Source organism: Enoplosus armatus, chromosome 7, assembly GCF_043641665.1.
Source record: "Enoplosus armatus isolate fEnoArm2 chromosome 7, fEnoArm2.hap1, whole genome shotgun sequence".
NCBI classification, from domain to species: Eukaryota; Metazoa; Chordata; class Actinopteri; order Centrarchiformes; family Enoplosidae; genus Enoplosus; species Enoplosus armatus.
This window is the reverse complement of record NC_092186.1, coordinates 11,572,542-11,600,533: the sequence shown is the minus strand read 5'-3', so window position 1 is coordinate 11,600,533 and position 27,992 is coordinate 11,572,542. Positions and strand designations below refer to the sequence as shown.

The window sequence follows — 27,992 nt, the reverse complement described above, 5'->3', positions numbered from 1 at the left end:
AAACATGACGTCCAGTAGACTGCAGTACTGATATTGTGCCAGCAGGTGGCAGAAAGCAGTCTTGGTGTTCTGAGTGAATCTGCTTCGACTGCATGGCTTTAGGCAGCATGACCACAGGAAAATAGACTGACTTCACACCCCTCAGTACACTGCTAGCATGACAGCACTCCATTACTCAGCTTATAGCAACACACACACACACACACACACACACACACACTAAGATGGCACGCACATTAAGAGCTTCTTCGTTTTTATTTTTAATAGAAAAAAAGTATTCAAAATAATACAACAGGAAGTATCCGGTAAAGATGATAACAAAAAAAAAGTGATCAGGTCTGTGTCTACATGGCAACCACGCGTCCTCCCCTTGAGCTCAGCCCGGTTTGCTGCGCGAGTGTGTATGGATGTGTGTGTGTGAACACTGAACCAAAGCAGGAATAGAGCTTTACAGAATACCTCTGATTGACGCACATGACATGTCTGCTGGTGAAATGAAAGAGATACAATAAAGCGTGTGTTTGTGTGGTTTATATGTACATGCTGAGGGTGCGGGATGAGGCCGTGTTACCATATGTACAATAAAAGACTCCATGTATGCATGTGTATGCATGTGTGTGTGTGTGTGTGTGTGTGTGTGTGTGTGTGTGTGTGTGTGTGTGTGTCTGTCAGGTGGGATCTGCAGTGTTATGGTGTATGACGGAGGCTGGATTGGGTTGAGACACAGATGCTCTGAACTAACGCAGCTTCAGTCTGCCTGCTGCGGTGATGAAGATGATAATGACACTGATGATGATGATGATGATGATGATAATGATGATGATGATGATACACTAGGAAGGAAGTCAAGAGTAAAAACAAACAGAAGAAAAGAACATCAGAAAAGGGGGGGGGGTAAGACGAGTGGCTGCGGAACAGAATAAAAAATAAAAACAAAAAGGTCCTTGACTTCAGAAGGCAGGAGGAGTTTAGAGTTTCTAAATCACCAGCTCGCTCCCTACTCTCTTATTAAAATATCACAAATCTCTCACTCTCTCTTCTCCACCCCCCCTCCACCCGCCCTCACCCATTCTCTCAGTCCCTCGTGGCTCAGGCCGGCCTGGCTGTAGGAAGGCAGGCCAAAAAGTTCAGTGTGCATCCGGGTGGCGTTACACAACTCCTCTGCCTTCACCATCTTTTCTTCCCCGGGCTTCTTCTTCTCTTGTGTGTCTCTCACTGGGCCTCCATATTTGGGAGTTCTTCTGTCCAATTGCAGGGGTTAAATATTCAGGATCGGACCACGGAGGTACAGACGGACAGATGGAGGGATGAGGAGCTGCTGCTGTGGAAATTACTCCGTTTGACCTGACTGTGGCAAGTCCTTTCCCCCCGTTCACAGCGATGTGTGCCCATCCGTCGTCACGTCCTCCTCCATCTCTCCCTCCTTTCGTCCGTCTGTCCCTTCGTCGCTCCGCCACCTCCATCTGTCAACTCAGGGGCCTGAAGGGGTGAGGCGCTAAGAGAGGAGGGCTGTAGTCTCTGAAGAAAGTGTTCTTTATCCCATTCTCTCTCTCTCTTTCTCTCTTTCTCACATGTATCCCCCACTTCACTTTTGATTAAAATACTATCTTTGCCATACGTTCAAAAACACACACGTGCTCATACCGACACATACACTGTCTCGTCACATCAACGCCCCATTGGTAAAACACTGATTCAACTCTCTCTCAGGCACACATAAGCACACACGTACGCATTTACACACACACACGGAGGCTCTCTGTGGGGGTGAATCTTGGGGGCCTCTGTGCTATGTCCCATCTTCCTCATCCCCCTCCGAACAGTAGTCTCGCCCCTGCAAAGAAAGGGATTAGAGAGAATATGAGATGTGCATAATTTACATGTTTTTTCTACTCTAATTTGTTCCAGTTGCGTATACTCAGTAATAACCTACTTTAAATGACTCTCTGAAGTGTCTGCATGCAGCAAACCTCCCCCCCACACACACACACCTGTTACTCCAGTCACGTTTAAACAAACCCTGGTCTATTCGCAGGTACTGGCATAGAAAATGCTGGATGAGGCACTTAAGTGCTGACAGGTGGGCAGTTATGTTGTTTTGTTTCTTCCATCATGATGAGGAGCTAACTCAACTGCTTTCTTTTCCTCCTCTCCAGAGTCTGCCTAACAGCTTGTCTAACTCTACACTCTTTCTCTCTTTAAATAAGGCTTTAAAACGCAGGCTGCGAGTCAGTGGTGGAAAGTAACATACACATAACACAACATAAATTTATAAACATGCGGTGACTACGTACTACTTTGAGGTGCTCACCTGCTGTATTTCCATTTTTTACTTTACAAATTTAATTCACTGCGTTTCCAATGAAAATATTTTTGCATAAATGTATTTTCAGTTTTAATTCTCCACTACGTTTATCTGGCAGCTATAGTTATTAGTGGATTAATCAATCAGTCGATCGACAAATAATTAATCTGCAGCTGTTTGGATAATTGATTAATTGGTTTTGAAGCTAAATGACACTCAATTATGAGGATTTAATGCTTTTCTGTGTGTTATGTGATAGTAAATCGAATATGTTTGGGTTTTGCACTGTCACTTTTGAATTTAGGAGATTGTGTTTTTTGTATTTTCTGATATTTTGGCCACCAAACAATTAATCAATTATTTTGATAAAAATCAATTATCCAAAAAAAGTGGCAGCACTATTACAAATTAACATCACTGCATGATGACCTGTTCCTCCCCCTCACACATGAGGAGTGTTGATCTCTAATGGATGTTGTTGTTGTACAGCCTGTCTCTTTAAATGTTAAGACCCAGCTGTTTCTTTAAAGATTTAAAACACAGAAAATAAGACCATCTTATGAACTCTGATGCATTGTTTCAGATTTAACTACGCAACAGTTTAGTACAGTATAGTCAAGATTAGTTCCATCTCAACCAGCTGCAACATTAAATTGCTGCTTATACGTTCATGTGTCTGTAATAATAATCCAATGATGCATAGCAATGTGAAAGGGGCCGTTACGTTTGATACTTTAAACCTGCATGAATTGTTTTGTTATATTATATTCTCACCATATAAAGTTGATGTGGCGTGTTTGCAAACAGCTGCCTATTCACACATCTGGCAGACAGTGTCACATTAGCATTCATATTGAGTGAGAATGTTTCTGAATATTCACTCTCCTCTTAGTTCTGTTTTTGGTCCGTGTCGAATAATGAGGGAAATATTTGGCTGCTAAATGCTCCACTATGTTCACCAGCTAGATGCCAAGTTTGTCTGTCTGCCGTTTTGTGCTGTGCAGGTGACATACAGTGAGTTTTTAGAGCTTGTCCACTGAAAACAGCTGCCTGCTGCGGCCGAAGATGACGCTGATGAGAGTGAACCAAAACAGTGAAGTTGTAGGATGCAAAACCAAAACAATGAGTTGAAAGATGCTAAAGCGCTCCGTGAAGCTGAGGAAATCTGCAGAGTCGACTGCTTCCCCCACCACTGCTGAAAACACCCTGACTTGTGTTAAACAATGAAATGAATCATATCGGAGCTGAATCCATTACTCACTGTCATTTCACTGTGCAACCTCATCTATAGTCAGAAACAACTGGTGTAATTCAAGTGGCAGACTGAGAGGAGTACGTGCTCATCACTGTATGATGACCTGTTCCTCCCCCTCACACATGAGGAGTGTTGATCTCTAATGGATGTTGTTGTTGTACAGCCTGTCTCTTTAAATGTTAAGACCCAGCTGTTTCTTTAAACGCTCCGAGACCCATTCCATGCCCCTCATGTACCCCCCCCCCCCCCCCCCCCCCCCCACGCACACACACACACACACACAAACCCTTAGGAGCGTACAAACACACATATACACACGTACACACACATACACAGCCCCCCCCCTCACCTTCTCAATCTTCTCATCCAGCATCCTGAAAAATTCCTGCTGGCTCTCTGACGTGTGAATACTGAGAGAGAGAGAGAGAGAGAGAGAGAGAGAGAGAGAGAGAGAGAGAGAGAGAGAGAGAGAGAGAGAGAGAGAGAGAGAGAGAGAGAGAGAGAGAGAGAGAGGAAGTTGGAGACGAGGAGGAGAGGGGAGGCAAGAAATACATCATGAGAATTTTCCATTACACCCCCCACACAGCACAAACACACCAGTTCACACACACACACACACACACACACACACACACACACACACACACACACACACACACACACACACACACACACACACACACACACACACACACACACACACACACACACACACACACACACACACACACACACTTGCTGCAGTGTGAGAAATCCATGGTTGCAAGGCTGTGGAGGAATTTAAATAATTATTTTCATAAAGTATTGACCCAGTCTCTCATCCAATGGCTAAACACTCTGCAGCCACCGACAACCAATATGTATACATACACACACAGACACATAAAATCACTTACTTCACACATCATAATATTAACATAAGGTCGCATCTTAATGGATATTGGACATAACGGTTTATTAAAAGGGTCAGTTCAACCACATTAAAACACATTACAATCACCACAAGGCCCATTAGCAGCTGGAGCTTTCGATTATATATTATAAATGTTCAAATTTCCATTTTTCTGAGCACTTTAAGGACGAGGACCAGCTTTAATGGTTCAGATTGAAACTTCACTCTCAACCTTGGAAACAATAGCAAGGTTTTAGGATTATCAACACTTACTGTGACATTTTTCCTAGACAGTTGCTGTTTTTAAATTGACCGTTTCAACGCTGTGAGCACCACAAATTCTAACAATCTCCACCGTACAGATGAAGGCAGAAAGAGTGGGATAAATCAAAATCTGGTCATTTAAATTCAAAACTAGAGGTGGGAAAATATGTGTTGTTTTATCATTTGGATGAACTGACCCTTTAACAATATTTGTGATCAGGTGTTCTCCTTAATATACAGATCATATATTTTTATACAGTATCCACATTTACAGTATGCAGACTGCTGCTGGCCACTTACTTAGACTTGATGTTTGCTGCAGCGACCTCTTTCTGCTGTTTGCCCCTGTACTGCACATTACTCTTCTCCTGAAAGACACACACACACACACACACACACACACACACACACACACACACACACACACACACACACACACACACACACACACACACACGCCATTAGCTTTCATTATCAGCTGATAAAACAGGCAAAAAACAAATAACTCATATCAGCAAACAGCCACGCCGCTGAAAGCACACGTCACATCAAACCTGTATTATCAAATTACGCCCTCACCCAGCTGGCACTGCACTATAGCCACAGATATAATGCATGCAGGTCTAAATAAAACTGTTGATGAAGGCTGGTCACCTCGCATAAGATCCCCTCCATGTTCTTGCAAGCTTAGTGAACAGTTTCCTGCTACAGTAAAATGTTGCAGCAACCAACCAAAAATACTGTAACCTGCATCTTTCACCACTCACTGTGTCTGTGCGTGCGTGTGTGTGTGTGAATTCCTCTTTGACAGGAAACATCTACAGTAATGACAAGTGGTAGGAAACAAATACTGGTCTGACCACATGTAGGGGCTGTACTGGAGGTTACCTGGCTGTGTAAAAATGTGGTTTCAGTCTTCCAATAACTCATTCAACTGAATAACATGCCACATCTTCCATCTTGAAACAAGAGGGTTAGGCCATTTAAATAATTTATACAGTTCCAAATGTGCTTCCTTTACAATAAAATAAGTAAAACTGTGTGTTTGTTATATTCAAGAGATATTAGAAATCACTCCAGAGGCCGTCAACAGAGCAGCATTTTATCTGATTTCTTCATGTAAAAAGTTTCAGAGGGTAAGAGGTGCTTCTCCTCATGGTCGTAACCTGTTACTGTGATATGGCTGTTTTTGGAGCTCCAGTAATATAAATTAGCGGCAGTGTGACACTACTTCTGTTTTTTAATCAGGATTTATAGTTACATTGGTTATCGTTACGCCGCTTGCCAGGACGCCAGGCAGACTAATTTGATTTACTGAATGAGCAAACAGGCTCTCACCTCACACTACCACGCTTTTCAGTCATTTAGTGCACTGATAAGGATGTAAACATGTACAAGCTTTATAAATTGGAAGTTAAATGTGCAAGAGGGATTGGGGAGTCAGGTTATTTGGCAAGTTATTAATACAAAAAATGACTTCTTCAATGACAATATAGCATTTCTTTTCACTGTCTAAGACCACAGGTTAAATAGTGGTCAAACCAACCAAGCGAACAGCCCCCACATTCCACACACGCCACCATGTTGTCTCTACCTCTCTCTTGTGTGTTGTTTTGCACGTGTGCAAGAGACAATAAGTGTGTATGTGTGGGCTGCTGAGGCTGTCGGGGGGCCGCCTTTGGACACAAACACGAGCCTGTTCGCTTGAGCTGATAAACTGTCAGGTAAAGGTCTGAGTCTGTGTGTGGAAGACGGACTGTCAGTGGATGGGTGGGGTGTGTGTCTCTCACCAGGTTCTCCTGGTTGCGTGCATTCACCCGGTTTTCATCCCCCCTCATGTACTTCACCTCCTCTACTCCCTTCATCTTGTATTCATCTGCGGAGAGACAGAGACAGAGAGAGAGAGAGAGAGAGAGAGAGGCATGATTAAAGGAGGGAGAGAGAGGCAGGAGGGAAATAAACAACAACATGAAGAAGAGACACTGAGCAGATTCCTTTTATTTGTCCTGGTCAACATGATCTGAAAGGCTAAAATAATTGAACTATGTCAAATTGGCGTCACTGTACTCTCACTCCATCATGTCAACATTACCAATGACTATACCATTGATTCTAGTTATAATTTGTCCAAGGTAATCTGATAACTACAACCTGACACAGCGTTTTAGAAAGTGGACATGACAGCTAACATATAAGCAGGAGGACGTGACTCATCTCCTCTCCATGTTAGCTACAGAAACTCATCTGAGGACAGAGAAAGCACAAACAGAGAGACAGCAAGAGGGAACACACGTGTATGTGAAGTAAGAGAGGAGACAGAAGAGACAAGAGGGAGGAAGAATAAAAAAAAAAGGGAACAGATAAGAAGGAGAAAGCTGGAGGGGATTAAAGATCAGTTGAACAGCTTCTAGGCTACATGGACAGCTTAGACAGTTAAGACAGTTAAGACGAGCTCACTGGCGAGAAACACTTCCGCAAAAACTGCACGGCGCCACCGCCACGCCCAGCACTCTGCATCCTAAATCACTGTTAAAAAGGTAGAAACTAGGGCAATAAACCGAATGTGTTGACTTACCAGCATAATACATCTCTTACTCATATTGCAATTTTCAATACGCGGTTTGAATCCCATATAATCAAAACACATGCGAGTGAGATATAACCAGAGGTGCAACAAATCAATCTGCCCACAGCTCAGTCCAGAAGTCCAGGATCTCTAACAGGACAAACATATCTGAAGTGAGCAAGCCCGAGGAATATTAAACACTGACTGGAAGTTCTTATTTTTTATTTAATCTTTATTCTTATTTCTTTTTCATATTGTCCAGCCCAAGTAGAAATACATGTGTACTGTAGTATTTTAGCATCAATGAGTCATTACCACATTCATTTGTAACACTGAAGTGTGATTTGGAGCCTCTTCTGACCTCAACATTGCATGTTGCAGAGTGCCACCTGGTTGAAGTTGGCGGGACATTTTCTTTACTGTATTTAGGGTTGCAACTAACGATTATGTCTACCATCGATTAACCTGTCGATTGTTTTTTAAACCAGTTAATCCTTTAGTGGTTAAAATGCCAGGAAACGGTCCATGAAAAGTTCTATGATCCCAGGGTGACATCTTCAGATTAGAGGCAGTCCAAAACTGCTGGTCAGGGAGAGAGGGATGACGCTTTCGAGCTAAAATGCCAAACACTTTCATTTGAACATCTACTGAATGTGACACATTGATTGTAGGATTGTTAGCAAAATGTAGTGTACATGTTTTTTGGTTCCACTATGGGGATTTTTCACATTACCATATAGGGCAAAAAAAACATCACACTCAGAATCTGGACATTAAAATAAAATGGAGGAAAGTTAATATAGAGCACTCTTCAGTGAATAGGGAGTGACTTTGGACACAAGCCTAATGGCTTCAGACCACACAATAAACCATAATATCACAATAAATCTCACAGTGATGTAAGATGATATGAAGTCTAAAAACTCTACATACAGCACCTTTATGTAAGACCAAACCCCACCTAACCTTGAGCAGGACAATACAAGTACATTGGCATTTTTGCTGACTACCTGGTTGTTGGACATTTAACTGATAAAGCAGCCGAGTCTCGCACGCACACACGCACACACACACACACACACACACACACACACACACACACACACACACACACACACACACACACACACACACACACACACACACACACACACACACACACACACACACAAACTCCCACCTCTTGGCCTTATCTGTTGCACTCTTTGTATTTTGCCCTCACTCTATCAGCAGTCTGCCTGTCTGTGTATCCATGTGTCTGTCTGTGCCACTCAGCTGAAGGGTTCCCTCCCTCTGCTCTGTTACTCACAGTCCAACTCGCACCTGGATTGCCTGCGAGTTTGAGCGTGTTTGCTTCTGCATGTGTGTGCGATCACCTGTGTTTCTGCATCTTACACTTGCGTCACTGTAGAGCCTGCATTTGTCTGATAAACGCTGCCGATCTGAAATCATCTCAAAGAGAGAGAGAGAGAAAGAAGGAGGGAAGCTGGCAGATTTAAGAGAAAGAGAAGAAACAAATGCCGACTACTTTTCTGCCGTTCTGTTTGTCTCAGGAATGTAAACAAGTCGGAGCGAAGCAGCTCCTGTCTGAACATGCCGACACACACACACACACACAAAAAATGGTTTTATAACACTACACAGGCTCTCCAAACTAAGATCTGCTCTGTAAACATGCAGCACATACCCTGCTCTCCTGTATATTACAGGGGCAATCCACATCAATTTCAAGTTACTTAAGGTCTGTACCTTAAGGTGAATACAGATGAATGGGAAGGGGTAAAATTAGCTGCTGCTGTGGGCTCTAAATGGACATTTTCAAGCAGCAGATGAGAAAAAATGTAATTTTATAATTTGGGTGAGCTGCAGCCTGACGGGTTAAATAGGCTGGATGTTCTGCTCCTGTTACAGGATAGTCGCTGAGCTTAATGTGACGGGTATAGATAGATCAAAGTGACCCAGCTTACGCCAATCAAGACTCATCACATCACAGACTTTGCTTCAATTTAGATAGGAGCAAAGACTGGTCATGCTGTGTGAGTCGTATGTGTGTGTGTGTGTGTGTGTGTGTGTGTGTGTGTGTGTGTGTGTGTGTGTGTGCGGCTGTCATTGTCACAAGAAATGACAAGGGTGTTTCGTCACGCCGATGCCGGGCTCGCTTTGGGAAAGAGGGAGGGGAACCGTCAGAGAGAGATGAAAGGGAAGGACTATTTTGAGAAGCTGTGATTTTGTGATGTGGACATCTTTCTCATCACTGATTAGAGACCAGAGCTCCACGCTGACCTTAAGGTACCAACAGTCACAGAGCATGCATGAGTGTGTGTGTGCCTGTGTGCACAAAGTATGTTTCTATTTCAGATAACGCTGTGTCTTTGAATCAGCACGTTTGTCATTTTGTGCAAGTGTGGCGTTTGTACGGGTGTGAGTCATTTAAATAGCCATCTTTGGGTGTGTGTGTGTGTGTGTGTGTGTGTGTCTGTCCTAGCTGGCCTGCCTGTCCTGTGGCTATGTCACTCTGTCCTTCCTGCTGTGTGTCCTCCCTCTCGGCAACTCTGGCTCCAGGCCATCACCAGCCTGGCCCTGACATTTACACCTGAACATGAAGTCTCATCTCTAACACACACACACACACACACACACACACACACACACACACACACACACACACACACACACACACACACACACACACACACACACACACACACACACACACACACACACACACACACACACACACACACACACACACACACACACACAGGAATCAGTTTAGAAAGAAATATACAAATACTGTGCATAATGTTCTGAACAGAAATAAATGTCATGGCTTTTGCTGGATGGGATGAAAACCTCAGACAACAACCCACTGATCCGAAAATGTGTGATACACAATTATATAATCTGATTTATTGAGAATCTGACTTCTGGTTCCTACTGCATAAAGAATTACTGTATTTTGGAGGATGTCCTATCTATCCTGGTATATCAGGATAGATAATGAAATCTATCACTGAAATTCCTTAGTGTCACATGGTGATGGTCTAAATGCTGAGAGCAATGTGAATTAATAATGTAAAATTATTGTCATGTCTGGAATGAGTCAGATTTAATGTCTGAATAAAACAAAAGTCTGGAGTGTGCAAACATTTGAGGCCTGCTGGAAGTGATTCTTAAATATATCAAAGACTGAGACCTGTCCTGCGCATATGATGAAGACAGAGATAATGACAAGGCCACGGATAGAGGAGGTTAGCATGGATTGGCTACACTATCTTTGGATGGCATGGCATGGTGTGGACACATTAAACAAGCCATGGACGGCGTGTACTGTTCAGAGCACACAAATCACAAACCAAACTCACAACAAATATACTGAGACGGTCAGACAAACAGTTTCACCTGATTATGTGGAAGCCGGGGAAACAACTCCTACAAGGCCAGTTCACAGAAATAGATACGCTTGATATGCTGGGTTCACAATAATATGCACCAGTTCTAGTCAAGTGACACATACATTCACAGTAGTAGTACATTTATATTGGTACATACAGACGTGCACATTAATCTCATTCTTTTCTCATTCAGGGTGGGTTATTTTACTGTAATATCTAAAATTATGTTTGGTCCTTTGACTAAAATGGTGCATGTTGGTTCTGAATCTAACATGCAGTATCTATCCATATATCCAACCTTTATTTAACTAGGGTTAATACACTGGGCATGAATGTTGTTTTCCAGGAACGCCCTGCTCCACAGTCACACCTGGAAGCTGCCCAGTACAACCACAGTTAACCTCAGTTCACCACTGAGCAGCTCCACTGGAGCAGCTGAGCAGCCTTGTTAAAGGACACTTCAGCCGCTCTTTCACTTTTTGCTGCCATATTTTGTCGCGCCAGCCTGGGGATCGAACCGGTGACCTTCACCAGCGTGCTTCTCTATTTCTGTGTACTGCCCTACAGAGGAATTGTTTCTGTACACAGAAACTGTATTTGTTGTGAGTTTGGTTTGTCATTTATGCTTTGTGTTCTCAGAAGAAGAAGAAGAAGAGGAGAATTCTCTGAAATGTGTCACTCCGAAACGTTCATTCACGGAGCTGCTCTCTTTAAACTGTGTATGTGATAATATTTCCAAGCACTGAGCGCCCACTTAGCGGTCTGATAAGAAAGCCCAATATGATTGAAGTGCCAGCATTCCTTTGAGGCACTAATAAAACAATCAGGTTTGAGCAATCGCCTTTTATTCCCTGGAAGTAAAAGGTACCATTCATCCATTTGCAGGTGTCTCTGCCTAAATCCATGAAAAAAAAGAAACCCAGCTGCTCCACCGCGTCAAAACAACACAAATGCTTAAACAAACAGTGAAATCTGCACGCCACCATGTTGTGTATACATGTTCGGGTGCCACGTACGCAATCCTATACACATACAGTACCACGACACACACACACGCTATCTCCACTCCAATCTCCTCCGACTGTGATTATTGCAGACATCAATGACATGATGTTGTGGAGAGTGTTGCTATTTTGCCTCGTCGGCCTTCAGTGTTTGTGTAATGGAGCTCAGACTTTTCCGGTTATTGTGCGAGAGCGACCGAGAGAGGGGTGGTGTGTGTGTGTGTGTGTGTGTGTGTGTGTGTGTGTGTGTGTGTGTGTGTGTGTGTGTGTGGGAGGGGGGGGGGGAGTTAGTGGCCGGAGTCTGACAGAGCGGGCAGCCAGAATATCTGGGACACACTCACATGCACACAAATACACACAAGGACAGACTGACTGGCAGACAATCTGTTGGAGGCGGATCAGCGTGAGCAAGAAGAGGAGTCACTGTCTCGTTAAATACACTGATACGCAACACGCAAACATATATGAACACAAACACACGAACACTCAGTCTGTTGGAGGTACATTTATGTGCGTAGGCGGGCTGACTGACCAGGACCAAACTTTTCTCTGCCTCGATCATGAGAAGTATACCGGATGCAGTGAGGCAGTTTGACTGGGGTTGGAAAAGGGCGGTGAGTTAAGTGGGAAAGAATGACTGCACAGTTTGTGACAATGACTGAAATACTGTAGAGAAAGTGGAGTTAGAAAGCTAGACATGAAAAGGAAGCAAAGATAAGAGTGGATGAAGATGGAGGTTGTGGCCAGGGATAACTCTAATCCACACTATCCAGGTCACGTCGGTCTTCCACCTCCACACACACACACTCAGACAAGCTCAAACAGTAGTCTGGCCCAGCTACCGCCACTCTGGATTCCCCTTTAACCAACTGACGGCGAGACTGGGGGATAGGATGGGAGGAAGAGGGAGGAAAGAGGAGGGGAGGTGAGAGGACAAAAGGTTCTGACCTAATGTTGTGCCAGAGAAGAGAGGAAAAGAGCTGGGGAGAAGAAACACTGGGAGATGAAGGCAGGAAGAGAGGGGGAGGGAGGCTGGGGGGTGCAGAGACCCAAAATAGAGAGACAGAGAGAAAGAGGAAGGGTAGAACTAGGCCTTCAGCAGGGGAAGAGAAGGGGAGAGGCGATCTAGCTGAGACAGAGACGTTGAAGAGAGAGAGAGAAAAAAAACAGAGAAGAGCAGCAGCGTCAACACACGTCATTCTCCCTTCCTCTCTCAAGGAAAACACTCCACTCCTCCCAGCTCTCCCTCTCATCTCCTGCCTCGTTCTGTAAAAGACGAGGAAGGGAAGCAAGACGTGAGAGCAGGGAGGGGCGGGGGAGGTTGGAGGAGGGGGAGAACGCGTCGGAGGGAGAATAGTTGGGACGAGAAAGAGCAAGCCAGTCAAAGAGAGGTCGCAGGGAGAGGCTGAAGAGGAGGGAGGGAGGAGGGTCAGAGGGAGAGAGGGATGACGGAGAGAGAGAGGACCTCCTGTGGATCGTCATCTGCTCACGTCCATCCGCCCGCGTGCAGTTATACCAGAGTGTTGCTCCTAATTCTTAATCGCTGTTAATCCCTCTACCGCCCATCATCTCTCTCTTTCTCTGGCTTTCACTTTCATTTCTGTCCCTCATTGCACAACAGCCTGCGAGCTATTATTAAAACTAGAGCCGCAACACACAATTATACACATTACAGATTAATCTCTTGATTCCTTTTTCAATTAATCAATTCTATACAATTACATCATGTTTGGTAGACGCTTTTGACCCACATGGGGAGCAATGGGGGGGATTTGGTGTCTTGCTCAAGGACACTTTGACGTGTGGACAGAAGGTCACGACCAAAAGTCAAACATCCAAAAATATACAGTCTAAAATGATGTGAAACACAGAACAAATCCCAAATCAGTTATTCAGATTGTTGTTGATTACTTGTCTGTCCACCTAATCCAGTGGTCCCCAAGCTTTTTGACTTGTGAACCTTTAAAAAGGGACGCACCGTCTGCTTGTGACTCCTTGTCAGAGGTTTGTAAGTAGCCCAACAGTTCCCTTTTTTCAGTTTCATTTGAATAGTTGTGAAGAAGATAAATTATCCAGTATTTCACAATACAAAAATAAAGCTTACAGAAAAGTTAAAAAATAATAAAAAATATAAATTAAATTAAAAAAAAATAATAAATTTAGTCTGGCATGAATATGTTTTTTTCTGATAAATGATAAATGTGATGGGTTGCTATCCTCAGGGTACTCCAGCAATTTAGTATTGCACTTCCATAATGTTGGGGCACTCAAAAGTGCCAATGTCTTCCAAACCCCACACCTCCAGTTTGTAACACAGACTGGCTGTAAAACATTTTAAGCCTCGAGGACAGGCCGAGATAAGCCACAGAAAACATTATACAAGCGTTTTCACAGCTTTGATACCTGTTACAATCTCAACTCATCATTTCTTCCTTTTCTGCATTCTCTCGGACGTCTCACCTCTCCTCAGCTTTCCATTCCTCTCAGTTTCTCTCCATTTCCAAAGACTAAAATATTAAGAACGTCGAGGATACACAACACCTGAGAGAGCACAGAGTTAACACTGCCGTCTCTCACTAACTGGTGACTTCCTCTCTCCTACATGAGCTGTCAACACGGATGGCTCTAATAAAACTGCGGTGTTGACAGTTATTGTCTGAAATGGAGAACTTAACACTCTGCCAGAGGACTATGAGCTGTAATGAAGAGAATATATTGGAAGGGCAGACGGGGCAATGGGTCCACGCTGAGCAATTAACGGAGTGAAATGGAGCTGTGAAGCTTTTATTGACATGTGTGAGCATACTGACCGGTGAAGAGGTCTCCGTTGCTGTAGGCCTTGCCGCGTCCCTCCTCATCGTTGGGCACGGCCGACACCTGCTTGGCCGAGGTGCAGCCCATGGCCTCACACTCTGAAGCTTCTCCTCATCGCACTCTCACCTGGTCAAGAAACAAGAGGCAAACATCATACAATGAACAGCTGCTGCTGCCGTTTTTACACTGTGCAGATATCACCTCTCAAAAGTACTGTACTGTTTGTTCAGCTATGGTGACTGTCACTCATGCTAGCTAACCTCTTCTTCTTCTTTATCCCAAACAAACTGGGTCAACCAATGTAAAATGCTTCATACAGCGTTTTCTCACAACATTGCAACAGCTTTTGAGATTTGCTTCTCCTTCAAAGAGGACACCCGGAGCTGCGAAGCTATTCAATGCTACGGTTGCAAACCGAGCCAGCGCTTCAGAGCAGGGGGTTTAATGCTTTACTTATTTGTTTAGAAAAATACATCTAACTACACTTTGGGGATTCTGTGTATGACTTTATGGCAGGAAACCTCAAACATATTATTTCCCTCCACCTCACAGAAGTGTCTATGTCACAAATGTAGGTTGAGTCTTAATACATCAGTAGAAAGTAAAGAAGTGAGCATTTATATGAAAATGTTACAGAATATTACTTTATAGGGCATAACCACTGTCATTACATGTGCGGAGCACAGTGGTTAAATAAACAAGATGATCTGGTTTGAAGTAGGGATGAAAATAAATGAGTATTTTGATTATATTCATATTAGATTAATATATTTCATTATATAATGCCATTAAATTATTTTTAGTAATAGTAACAAATTAATTGTTCTTAAATATCAAAACAAAAGGATTAATAAGGATAGGATAAATCCCATGAAGCAGTATCAGTTCTTCTTTTTGGCTGCTTGGGGGAAGCGGAATAAAAATTGTATTACAGTGTATTAGCACAAAATAACACTCAAAGTTGATATGGCATATGAGTTAGCAAACAAATTACTTTTTACATATCCAGCAGATACGTAGCAACATTAGCATTCATTTGGAGTCTGGCCATCCAACGGATAGAAGTCCAATATTCACCATCTCTGTTTTGATCTCCACCAACTCCTGAGGAAAAAAGCAAAATGCTAAACTATGTTCACCAGCTGGTCTCTTAACATTATCTGTCTGCTGTTTGTCACTGGGCAGGTAGTGTACAGTGGGTTTATCAGAGCTTTATTAGGCTCGGAATTAGGTTGTTGAGAATGAACCAAAACTGTAAAGTTGCTGGCCAGAAAACCTAAAACAATGAGCTAAAAGACGCTAAAATGCTCCGTCTAGCTGAGGGGAACAGTGGAGTCAGATGATAGCTCTCTGTGGGTTCATCTTTCACATTACAATTAGTCAATTGATGCGTTGTTAATGTAAAGATATTGATCATTGCAGCTTTAAAAAAAATTTGATGATTTGATTCTAGTCTGACTAGTAATTTCAACATTATTTTGAAATCTTTGCTGGCCTAAATCAGACCTGTTGAAGTGTCCTTAAGACAAAATAGCAGCATCTTAACATCATGAGGGTGGGAATAAAATTAAACTTCAACACTTCAATATTACTCAGAAAGGAGGAACGCAAAGCCCTCCCACCCACAGCTGACACAAAGCTGTGAACGTCACTGTCAGTCAATCACATGCACTCAGACACATTACACTATAGTCTCCATGTCACTCACACATGCCATATGCTGTCATTGACAGAGCCCATCTGACTGCTGCCAGTTACCAACACACACACACACACACACACACACACACACACACACACACACACACACAGAGGCAGCCAATGATTACCAATCACCAAAATGAAATCTGCAGCACCGGCACATAAGTGAGAGGATGAAGAGTCTTAGATGAAGAGGGCTGGAGAGACTTTTTTGGAGAGGCAGAAAAGACAAAGAAAGGGAGGAAGTAGGAGGGTTGAGACGAAAGGGAGATGGGGGTGAAGGAAAGGATGGAAAATAGGTGGGATAGAAAGAGGCCAGAGAGAAAGACGGGTGCAGAGCTTCAAAAGAGCACCGCCTGCCCCTCCTCCCTCCTTCAGTGATCCTCAGAGCGTTTGAAGTTGACAGGAGGCCAGTGTTTACTCCTGTGTTTAGGCTGCAGCCGGCCATCTCTCTGGACACGACACAAAGCGCCAGGTGTACAGTGTGCAGGGAGTGGTTACTGTGTGATGGGTGCTGTGTGAGTTAACTGCATGAATGTTTGTTACCATTCTGTATGTTGTTATGGTTAAAGGATACATCCAGTTTAGTTTATCATAGTTTTGGCCGCCGTTCCTCATCAAAAATAATAAGATGGCACTCACAAAGTTGTTGCTGAGATTTGGGAACGTTACAATGAAGGATCATTACTGAGAATCCAGGTGCGCTCACTTTAAGTTTGACTTTTTTTAAATTTTGTTTACATGTCTGTGATTGTCTGACTAATCATTTCTTTTCCTGTCAGACTTCCCTATAGTGCTGTCACCACGTTCCCCGATGTCAGCAATTACCTTGGTGAGTTAGTGCAAGAGGCTCTGCCTTGTACTCCAGCAGGGAACTTTTGTAAAATGCTCTCTGATCTGTTGCATGTCCGGTTGTCCTATCTAGAGCACGACCAAAACTGGAAGTCTTATAACAAAATATCTGCCATTTTAACGATGAAAATAAATTTGTCCATGATCGCTGGCAGACAAACTATGTGATGGAGACACTGTTATAAATTACTTCAAATATAATTTTTGGCATTGTAGCACCGCAATTTTTTCTTCTTAACATCACCATATACGCCAATACCATATATAAGGTAATATGAGCCGATATGTTGGGTTAGGGTTAGGGTTAGGGTTAGTCAATGTATTGGTGTAGCTCCAGTCCCATTAGTGAACTAGGCAACTGTTTTTCTCTTTGTTATCGCAAATGGAGGAAACTAACAAACCAAACAAATAATCATCTGAGAAGTAATGTGAGGAAGCAGTTTGGAATCGACACCATAGATGGAAAAAATGCAGCTGCCTCACAGTAACAGAGCCACGACAACAAATCTGACTTCACGCGTTAGCTTGTCACTCAAGTGAGGCACTGGAGGAACGCAAATAAAAGAGAAACCACATCAATTCTACAATGTAGTTTTAGTTTTAAAAAGTGGCAGCTCTCTGGGGAGTGCAATGTTATAACCAAGAGCCAAAACTATGAATATAAGACTCATGTTTAAATCAATTATTCTCTAATCCTGTGGTGGATGTGTGAGGTAGTGTTCAGTACAGGATGAGGGACTTTGTATATGAATCTCTTTCTCGTCTCTCCAGGTAAAACGACATTAATCTCTGGAGCCTGAGCAGAGCTTACACATGAATTTCTCAAAGGGCCCGCGACTGAGAGGAGACTGCACCTCAGGAGAGAGAATCATGACGCACACACTCATGAGGTTGTGTGCAGTGTAGCTGTGTGTGGTGTCACCTGTGTGTGTGTTCTGGTCTGGGGAGCAGCTTATCAGCCCATTCCAGGCAGCCTGGGACACCTTACTTACTACGACTGCCACTCTGGAACGACTCAATTATGGCTCACACACACACACACACACACACACACACACACACACACACACACACACACACACACACACACACACACACACACAGCTGGAAAGTCTTAATGCAGTCTCAGGCTCGTCGTTTGCAAAGAGACACTGGCGGCAAAGTTTAAAAAAAAAAAAAAAAATGTCATCCAGCATAATCCGTCTCTTGACAGAGTCGCTTAAATGTGGATTCGGCACTGAGGGGGGATGAGGCGTGTACCCGGAAACATTGCCGCAGGGGTGCATGTTACCTGTCAGAGAATCACAGCACAGTGAAGCAGAGAAGCAAAAGCCAGAGAGGAATACAGAGACAGAAAAAGACACAGAAAAAGCTCCGACAGCCACTGAGAGAGAGGGAACCGTTGAGGTTCTCTTGACTCTGGGTTATTAGTGTAGAAGTGAAGTGACTATTGGATTAGCAAAGCACAGAGACTCCCCATCTGAAACCTCTGAAGGAAGTGTATTGAGAAATGTGAGCAGCCTTGATGGATTTTAAGTTTCAAAGGGTCTCCTGATGCTGTGTGGGCAGCATCTGTTTGAAGGGCTTTGATTTGTGTGTATTGAAACATCAAATTGTGAGTAGGAGCAGGCTAAAAATAGACCCAGCAGTCCCAGAGCTATTGTTGTGTGCAGGGATAATGCTAGGCTGTGTGAGTCTGTAAGCCAAGCTGCTATTACTTGGGTTATACATATAAGCTACAGCTAGTAGGCCGACTATTACAAAGCCAAACACACCTATAAATAAATAACTGTGAAGCCTGTAATAAGGCAGAGGATGCTGCGATGACACAAAAATCATGTGCTGAAATTCAATGAGTCGGGCGTTTTGCAAGATGATGGTCAAACTCAGACAGCCTCTTTTATTACTCATGGTCTTTCTTCACTCAAGAAATCCTGGTCAAATCTTCAAAACCCTCTATTTTTGGGGGGATGCTTGGTCTGGTGATAGATGCTGTTGATTTTGGCACTTAATTTTAAATCAGAAATGAGGTGCTTTCAAGACCATCCAATCATTTCCAGTTTCCAATGTGATGACTTTGTTGTGTGTTTGTCCCACACAAAATTGTGTTTATTTTACTGTTTTTTGGGGAGATTTTTGTCAAATAGCATCTGGTTTTACTTCTCAAAGTCTCTAAAAATCAGTCAGAAACAGTTTGTCATTGAACTGCTCACAACTCATAGACATGCACTGAGAAGTGACTGCTTAAGGCTGGGAACCACAACAATAAAGGAGACTAAAGGCTCACTGTGCCAATGCTTGACACTCTTTTGCATCCTCTTTACTCCTTTGCATGTGTTTTCACTGTGCAATGAGATCAGCGCATACACTTTTAGCATTGGCGACTCCAGCTGGATTCAGCCTGAGTTAGTGCTGAGCTCTGCCCAATGAGCCGCTCAGTGCCACATGCGCGACCACAGTGGGGCGTTGCACAGTGTTGATTTAACCCACGGGGCAGCAGGACTGTGCTGCTCTGAGCTCGCCTACTCCTGTCGACGCTTAAGTGTGTCAATGGGACAGGCTTAGTCTGGCGAGTCAGCTAAGACCCTCACACCGACCAACTATCTCTTGCTCCTGCTGTCACACATTACACACACACACACACAAACATGCACAAGATGAGCCAACATGATCTGATAAACATCACATTGTCTGAAGGGGATAAGAGCTCTTAATACTAACTGGCACACAACCACCTCAGAATCAACGCAACTCGCTCCAGATGCTTAACATTCATCACGGGCATACTCGCCAAAGCAAAAGTAGTAGCCTAATTTAGAGATATAAATAATGCCATGATGTCAGCTTGCAGGTCTTGCGTCATTTCTGGCTAAACTTACACCAGATTTGGCAGAGAGCCTTCTCTCAGTGTTTTACCCCGTGAGCAATCTTAAATATGTCAAAACAATAATATAAGCCTCGGCAACACAAAAGGGCTCTAACTTTCTTAAATGCACGTTGAGGCCAAAAGGAATCCTTAACAGAAGGCAAATGAACAAGCCCTTAAAGCGAATACAATTTGGCAAACACACAGGCTTGCCCATGCCTGCATACCTGGAGGTGGGACGTGACCTACTCTCAGTCGTGTGAACAAGCCCTTCTTTACAAATCAGTTTGTCAAAGGAGGAACTCAAAAGGACTGTGGAGGGAGATGTGAGTGAGTGTACATGCTTGCATAAACACACACAGTGCACACAGGCTGAGCAGTGTGCAGGGCAAAGGTTTCTCAAACACAGGGTTGTGCCAGAGGCAGAGCGAGCAACCACAGAGCCTGAAAAACTGGCCAAGCAAAAGTGAAAGAGAGAAGAGTACTAGAAGGACCTTTTTGGAGGTGTGTAACAGGTTTTCTTTTTTCTTATTTCCTTCTGGGTTTATCAGTTCCCATCATAGGGCTGCTGCAACAGGAGTGCCTGACTGTGATTCAGCTTCCGGGGAAGAAAAGACATTTGAAAGCCTGGGAGAGGGAAGTGATGACTTTAGCCTCAGGGAGACTCAGAGCTGCAGGGCAGGTCTCTCAGCGTACCCACCTGTGACAGAGCAGAGAGTCATCATCCGCTTCATCATGCTGGACTACTGAGTGCTGAGCCACGCTCTGCCGGTCTGCACCGTTCTGTGTTAAACTGACGTGGACTGAACTGGTCAGTGCATCACAATATGCTCGTGATGCCCTCGTTACAGTGGTAGGCTGAGCAAGCCACCCATATCTTTATGCATCCCATCTCATGATCAATTTAGTTAGTGGATGACTAAACAGACGTCACACTCATTAAATGAGACAGTGAAATGGTGCCTCTCGTAGTCTTTTCCTTGAGGTTTATGTTTTTATGGTGGAGTGGAGGCCCGCCTCTGATAAAAACACTGCAGAAAACCATTGAATAGAGTTGGCCGATGTGATCTTACATACCACGCTAATAATAACACAGAGGTAGATATCTCTTTAATATCTGTGGGTGTATTAGGCAAATGGTGGCAATATTATATATTATGTGTAAATATTATATATGTTATGTGTAAATCAATGGGCAGGACTGCTTCATGACAGGACTGAATTTATAGGATTTGCACAATTTTATAATGATGATTTTTCAGGTATCACTAGATTTGACACAAACAGACAATAACCGCCTGGTGATTTTATCTATAAATGTTTTGAGAACAGAATTTTCCTATATCCTGCTACACAGATTCTATCATATCACCCACCCCTCATATGGACTGTTTCTCAGTACTTTGGAGAAAAGCATCACAAGCATTCACCAGAAAGTCTGTGTGAACAAAAGCATTGGTTTTATGCATATATTTGATACATTATCTAAAATTCTTACATTGGAATAAGGGCAACATAGGAATGGACGATAAATTCTGTCATCTTATATATCATGATATCAATACATACCGTGATATAGTAAAAAGGTCTGTGGCCCAGAGATATTCCAGTGATAGCCATCACAGTAGAAACATTATGGCAACGTCTATGACGACTGACAAATTTATATCATCTGACAAACGTAACATTATGTTTGCTCTTACAGTAAAAGCAAGAATCAAAAGGGCGTACCTGAAGCTGCTTCACGCTGCTCTGTGCTGCAGTGTGTCCAGTGTGTCTTTGCTGCTCTCTGTGACAGAGCAGAGCTTCAGTACAACTCCTGGGCCAACGCGCCATAATATTTACTCTAGCCAGGGAGCAAATGCTGCACCTCTCCTCTTGTCCCAGTTTAAGCACTCCATCAGTCTGACAAGCCTGGGAAGCCGTGCCAACAACACACGGGCTGGCGGACAGTAAAGGTTTCTCCTGAGTGGTGTGCTGTTAAAGTGTACGTCTCCATTCTTTCTCTTGCGGTCTGCTGTTGTGCGAGCAGCAACTCTTTCCCCTTTCTTACTGTCGTAATGAGGGTGACAAGTGGTCAGAGAGGGAGGAATGGGTGTAGAAACATAGTGTGTGTGTGTGTGTGGGGGGGGGGGTTGGAGAGGGTAGATACAGGAGCTCCTCTGTTCTGTTGGGTGAAACTGCAGCATGGCCGTGTGACTGACAATGAGAGACACATTGCACATAGCTCAGGCATGTGCCGGTAAAGGAATAAGAGCAACTTTTGGATAACTACATATACTTTGGCGAGAGGCCTATGTTTTTACTTCAGGCCCATAAAAACCAGTTGAGCTGAAATTGGGAGGTCCACATGGCTCTTACCATTTCCTTTCACTACTGTAGTCTATGCAGAGAGACAGACTGAGAGAAGAACAAAACAAAAGGAGTGAAAGCAGAAAGTGGTAGCTGCCAACATTGTAGATTACTATGAGTAGCCTCACTTCAGACCAGTGCAGTAGGCTAATTGAAAGCTGAGCTGTACTGGGCCACATCCTGGTGCAGGTAGAACCAAACCATACAAAAACGGATTGTTCCACCTAAATCAGCCTCGGCTAGAGGATAAAATGTCTCCTCTGAGGCCTATTACTGGCTGGCGTTTGTACCACTGGCTTCTCAGCGAGCGAGACAGATTCCCTGAAAGAGCAAAAAGAAAAGTAGTCATGCCTGTTTCATTCCCTCCAACACTGCTCTGTTCTGTTGCTTACAGTCGCGACTGAGGTAAAAGCAGGTCAGAGCCTGAGGTGATCGGTGGGTGAAGAGCAGGATCTAAAAGGTGGGACAGTAACGGAAGAAATACTTCAGCGACACTGTGACTTCCTCCAGCGTTGACATGAAACATACAACAAAGTCAGAAGGAGAATAAAGCAGTAACATCAGGTGGGTCATTAAAGCCAGCTTTCAGTCTAATAGTAGTAAGTTTTGACTCTTCAAAAACACTTTGGAAAGTTCTTAGTTTGACTGATTGAGATCTTGTTCTATTCTTAAGATGTATTGAACAGGTGGTCTTAACAGTTTCTCAAAAGTATGAAGACTGCTGCTAATTGCTAACAGTAGACCTATAAAAAGGTGTTCAACATTGTGGCTTATGTTTTTTTACTACAATTGCTTTTATGTATTCAAGTTTAGCATGTGTGAGTAAATGCTTGCTCATCACATTTACTAACAGACAGCTGCACATGGCTGAGAGAGCTCGCCTACTCCAACACAGCATCCACACAAGGTCAGTCATGTTTATGTTGTCTCTTCCAAATCCATCTGAATTGCTAACAAACCAACCCACACCCAGCAAAATAAAAAGAATACCAGCATTCATATTCATTAGCAATTGCCACAGCTGAAGAAAATAAATATCAATCTCAGCGTAATTGGCGAGCTTGCTACAGGATAATTGGCGGATGTCAGTCTGTGTGTGAATGAAACACTGTGAAATGTTTCCCTCACCAACAAGCTGCAGACGAGCTCAACATGGCTCGTGTGATACAACATCCACAATGTTACTCTTTCAGATGCAAACCAGTGCTTTTTTTTTATTCTATTATCCAGCACAGTGACACACACTTCACAGCGAGGACACCTTTCATTCAATACACTCAACAGCTTTTAATCAACCGTCCAAGAGACTAATGACACCCAACATGAGGTTATTATATTTCACAACCCGTCGACAGCATCTGGGTGATCTGGCAGCACAACTGCCATATCACCCAGCACAACTGGCAAATGTATGTAAATATATGTAAAATCACAAAACAAGATTTCCCCCCAGGAAATGGTTTATCCAACCAGACGCCTGATTCATCTCATCTTGTGACCTCAAGTGCCTCAACTTTTTTCACTGAAGACTCGTGTTTTATTTAAAAAAAGGTTAATTAATCTTTCTGATGTTAGCAGGGATGGTCTAGGCGAGGTAGCACACAACTGTTGTGCATTACATGAGACCAAACAAAAATTTATTTAGTCGGGTTTTGGCTATTTTGAATACACAGTTAATCGTTCCAGTCATAGATGCCAAACATTTGCTGGTTCAAGATTCCAATTTGAGAATTTTATGCTTTTTTTGTTCATATATGACAGTAAATTTAATCTCTTTTGGGGTTTTGGACCAATAGTCAGATATAACAAGCACTTTGAAACCATTAGATGATCGAGAGAAACTTATTCTGGAACTATTTTAATAATTGTTTTCAAGCAAAAATGCCAAACATCCACTGTTTCCAGTTTCTCATTTTTTCTGCTTTATATCATTATAAACTGAAAAGCTATCTTAGTCAGGCAAAGCAAGATGTTTGAAGATGCCACCTTGGGGTCTGGGAACTGGGACTTTTGCACTATTTATCACATTATACTGACATTTTGTAAACAAAACAATCCACAAAGAGACACATTAATCAGCAGCTCAATTGCTAATAAAACAATTAATGGCAATTTAAAAAAGCTGTTCGTTGCAGCCCTAAAATGACACAATAATTTTATTACGATATGATTCAGCTGGAAGGCAATAAACAATGCTGATTTATTGCCCTTCCCTAAATGGTAGTAGTCTTGGATGTTTAAAAATCAACATTGATCGCTATCATAGCTATTATTCCAATTCAGGCATCGAGCAAAGGCAAAACTCTACATATTTATTTCCAGCAATAGCATGTCATGTTTCCTACTGAAGTAAGAAGTAAGAAGTAAGACTCAACCCATCTAGAAAAGCACCTAGAATGAACAAATGTTCCACATTAAATATGACATTTAAATATCACATTAAGTAACAAGCTCCTTTAGTGTTCAAAAATCAGAAGAAGTGTGTGAAGCAGGAATGTGTTGGAAGGTAAACCCACTCAACCTGATCTACATCACTGACCAGACACTACAACTTTCAGGTGCCCAACCCAAGACAGTGGTGTGTTTGTTGTTATTCTATTTTCACCTGTCTTCATATTGAGAGTATGGGCTTTTATAGAACGCTACATTTCTTTTCTCCCATCAGTCGAACAGTGGAGACGTCATCATCAAGTTACGGACCTGCAGAGATCTACGGTGGCGATGAGAAACATGCATTCTGTCTGATGGGAAAACACTGTGCAGAGATTCACTCAGCACTTCAGAGTGAGCATAGGAGTGAGAATAAGAGATAAGAAAAGGAAAAAAAAAAAGAACTGGCAAGCTAAATCAGTACTGGACCCAGTCTCCATGTCCCATCCCAACTGGACTCTGAACACAAACTGCACTGTAAACACAGTCTGGGACACTGTTTTATCATGGGACAGACACAAGCACACAGAGCAGGCACGCAGGCTGCACAGCCAACCCCTGCTGACTCAAAAGGCGAGCAGTCAGAGGACCCCCAATAACAGAAAAACAGCCCACAGCCACTGATCTGCACGTTGACTGCACTGCAGACAGACATATATAAACACACGCAAACCAGAAATAACAACGCGAATGACAACAACACAGGTGCAGTTTCCAGGTTTCATGCTGCAACATTGGCTGCTTGAGCTTTGATTATTCAGTCAGGTAGGCGAACCGATCGGCCTGCGAGTCCCTCAGTCAAACTGACAGACTCACAGAACCCAGAGGGATCAGGTTGTGCTGGCCTTGTGCTTTCTGCACTGCAATATAGACTGCCTCATCACACCTGACAGCCCTAAGCACTGCCACAACGCATGCAAAGCAAACACAAACTGGATGTAAGAGACAGACATGGGAACTCCCCACTCCCACACGGACAGAGAAGACATCCTGGTAACCATGGAAACCCTCCACCCCCTCGCACGGTGACATCACAGGTGTTGCATCATGACCCCAACAGGGGGGCCAAACAAACACCTGAACTGCTGTTAATTAGCTCAAATTGAGGGGGGGGGGCTCAGGTAGACAGGCCGGACAGGCAGACGACAGCGATGATGACTGAGGGGACGAGGAAGAGGGAGGAGGACTAAGAATAGATCCTCCTGCCTCTGAGAGACAGACAGAGAGGAAGAGAGAGGAGTGAGGAGGAGTGAGACTCATGTGTTTCATGCGTCTCTTTTTTGCTAGCCACCGGAACCATATGTGAGCAACGACACACACACTCTGTGACAAGCAAGTGAGGGAGGGTGGGAGAGAAAGGCAGATGGAGGCAGATAGATGAAGACAGACAGATAAACCAAATAGGGGGGGGGGGGGGGGGGGCATGCATCCACTCACAGGATTGCCGGCTCTTGATCGTAACCTATATAACCCTGATGTAAGCTGCTGGTGACAGGATGCTATGCTCCGTAATATTGGCCACACCAACCTACTTTCACACCAGGGTGCTGCACAGCCACCAAATACATGTAATGGTCGGGTGTTGATCACAAGGGGGGAAATCTACAGTAGCTAATGGCCATATGGCACATTTAAAGCCAGGAGGGCAGTTGGGAACTTCTTCTCGGGTCCTTTTGCTGATGTACTGAGCATAATAGTGTCTGAGGAAGTGGGAGGGGGGGCACATTTGAAACAGACTCAGGCTAAGTTTTAGTTAATGAGCTGCAAATGAGTCTGTATATCAAATCTAATTCTGGCTGCAGTGACTTTCCCATTATTATCCAGCAGCTGCCGTCTTCCCTCTGAGGCAGACACATTGCAACAGCAGTAATGAGCAACAACCAGCTTTCAGTAGTTTCTAAAATCAATGCCAAAAAAGCCTAACGCTTATGTGTGGTGGTCAACAGAAAGCAGTGGTTTACTCCTGTCATACTATGGGAGCTGTGAGGCACACAGGCTGTGCAGCAGCAGCAGCAGAAGCCCCTGGCTCGGCCACAGAGCTCTGTCCTGTCCTGGAGCTTGAGCTGCGGCTCGGTTCAACAGCTGTGTCCAGCTGCGCTACAAGGAGACACTGGGCGCTTTGTTCCCTACAGGGGAAGGCAGAGTTGTGGGCAGAGGGAGTGCAAACGGTCTCCGTGTGTGTACACACAGTTTCATTTCCACAAAGGTTAACGGCCTGTAAGCCTCAGCCAGCCCAGGTCCGTCTTCCCTCTGTGGAGCGTTTCTCCACACCAAACGGCCTTGCAGCGGGACAGGGTGGCACAGCACAAACCAGGATGTGTGGAAAATTTGAAATGCGCCGAGCCAACGCTGTCCGAGCCGCGAGAGCCACGTTCACGCGCTAACAGCGAGAAATGTACACATCTCATTTGAAGCCCTCTCGTGTTGTATTATCGCCAATAAAAAAAACCACGAGATAAAGCTGCTGTTAGCGTTGCGGCGAGCCCCGCCACCGACAACAGCAACAAAACATCGACAGATGCGAAGCCCAGTGTGGAAGGAAGGAAAGCGCCGGGTAATCACGGTACACTCAGGAAACAACAACAAAAGAGAGGAGTAAAGAGAGAAAGAAACCACAGGCGGGAGCGTGGTTCACACTGGGGGATAAATGACACCTCTGGGAGACGATTAACAAGTAATTCGCGCTGGTACTTACTCAGATGAACCGGTTCCGCTCGGTCCACTGGAGGATAGCCGGTCGGTCTTCCGGCTGTGTGTCGGGCGGGATCTGCGCTACGGAGACTGGAGAGCTCAGAGCCTCGAGGACTGAACGTAAACTGTGGCTTGCGTCATTTCACCAGGATGCCACTATTGCGCGCAGCAATGCAGCCATCTTGCTGAGGAGTGCCCCACCAGCTCAGGAATCACTGCTGGACCTGAGCTGCTGTCTTATTTTGGTCCCAGTAATGAAAGTGATCCGCCGCGAGCTGTTCGTATGTATCATAGACAGTCTGTGGCGTTTACTGTTTATAATTCAGTGGAACATCAGAAGGACATCCATCAGCAAAAACATTGTATTTTCACATTTTCTCCTACATAGAAATATCTCATGTTTGATGTCACTTTAATCTAGTAGAGGAAAGTAACGAAGTACTACTCAAGTACTGTACTGAAGTACAATTTTGAGTTACTTGTACTTTACTTAAGTATTTCAATTCTATGCTATTTTATACTCCAATACATTTCAGAGGCAAATATTTAATAATACAATATTTTTTTAGATGAATATTCTACATACTAAACATGGGATCAACTTC

General features: G+C 43.8%; 1 protein-coding gene across 1 annotated transcript; it reads right to left on the bottom strand.

Annotated features, from left to right (window-relative positions):
* Positions 1-236: 236 nt before the first annotated feature.
* Positions 237-27,488, bottom strand: LOC139287821 (uncharacterized protein C1orf21 homolog). Its single transcript, XM_070909003.1, has 6 exons — positions 27,392-27,488; positions 14,492-14,621; positions 6,507-6,592; positions 5,017-5,084; positions 3,910-3,970; positions 237-1,834 (listed from the first exon to the last, which is right to left on the bottom strand). The coding sequence occupies exons 2-6, from the start codon at positions 14,580-14,582 to the stop codon at positions 1,790-1,792; spliced, it is 351 nt and encodes a 116-aa protein (XP_070765104.1). The 5' UTR covers positions 14,583-14,621; positions 27,392-27,488; the 3' UTR covers positions 237-1,789.
* Positions 27,489-27,992: the final 504 nt, after the last annotated feature.

Excerpts from the sequence above, each read along its gene's own strand:
- LOC139287821 (XM_070909003.1), bottom strand. The coding sequence starts at position 14,582 with ATGGGCTGCACCTCGGCCAAGCAGGTGTCGGCCGTGCCCAACGATGAG. Across the intron at positions 3,971-5,016 it reads GCAGCAAACATCAAGTCTAA|TATTCACACGTCAGAGAGCC; the intron begins GTAAGTGGCCAG and ends TCTCTCTCTCAG. Across the intron at positions 1,835-3,909 it reads TGGATGAGAAGATTGAGAAG|GGGCGAGACTACTGTTCGGA; the intron begins GTGAGGGGGGGG and ends CTTTCTTTGCAG.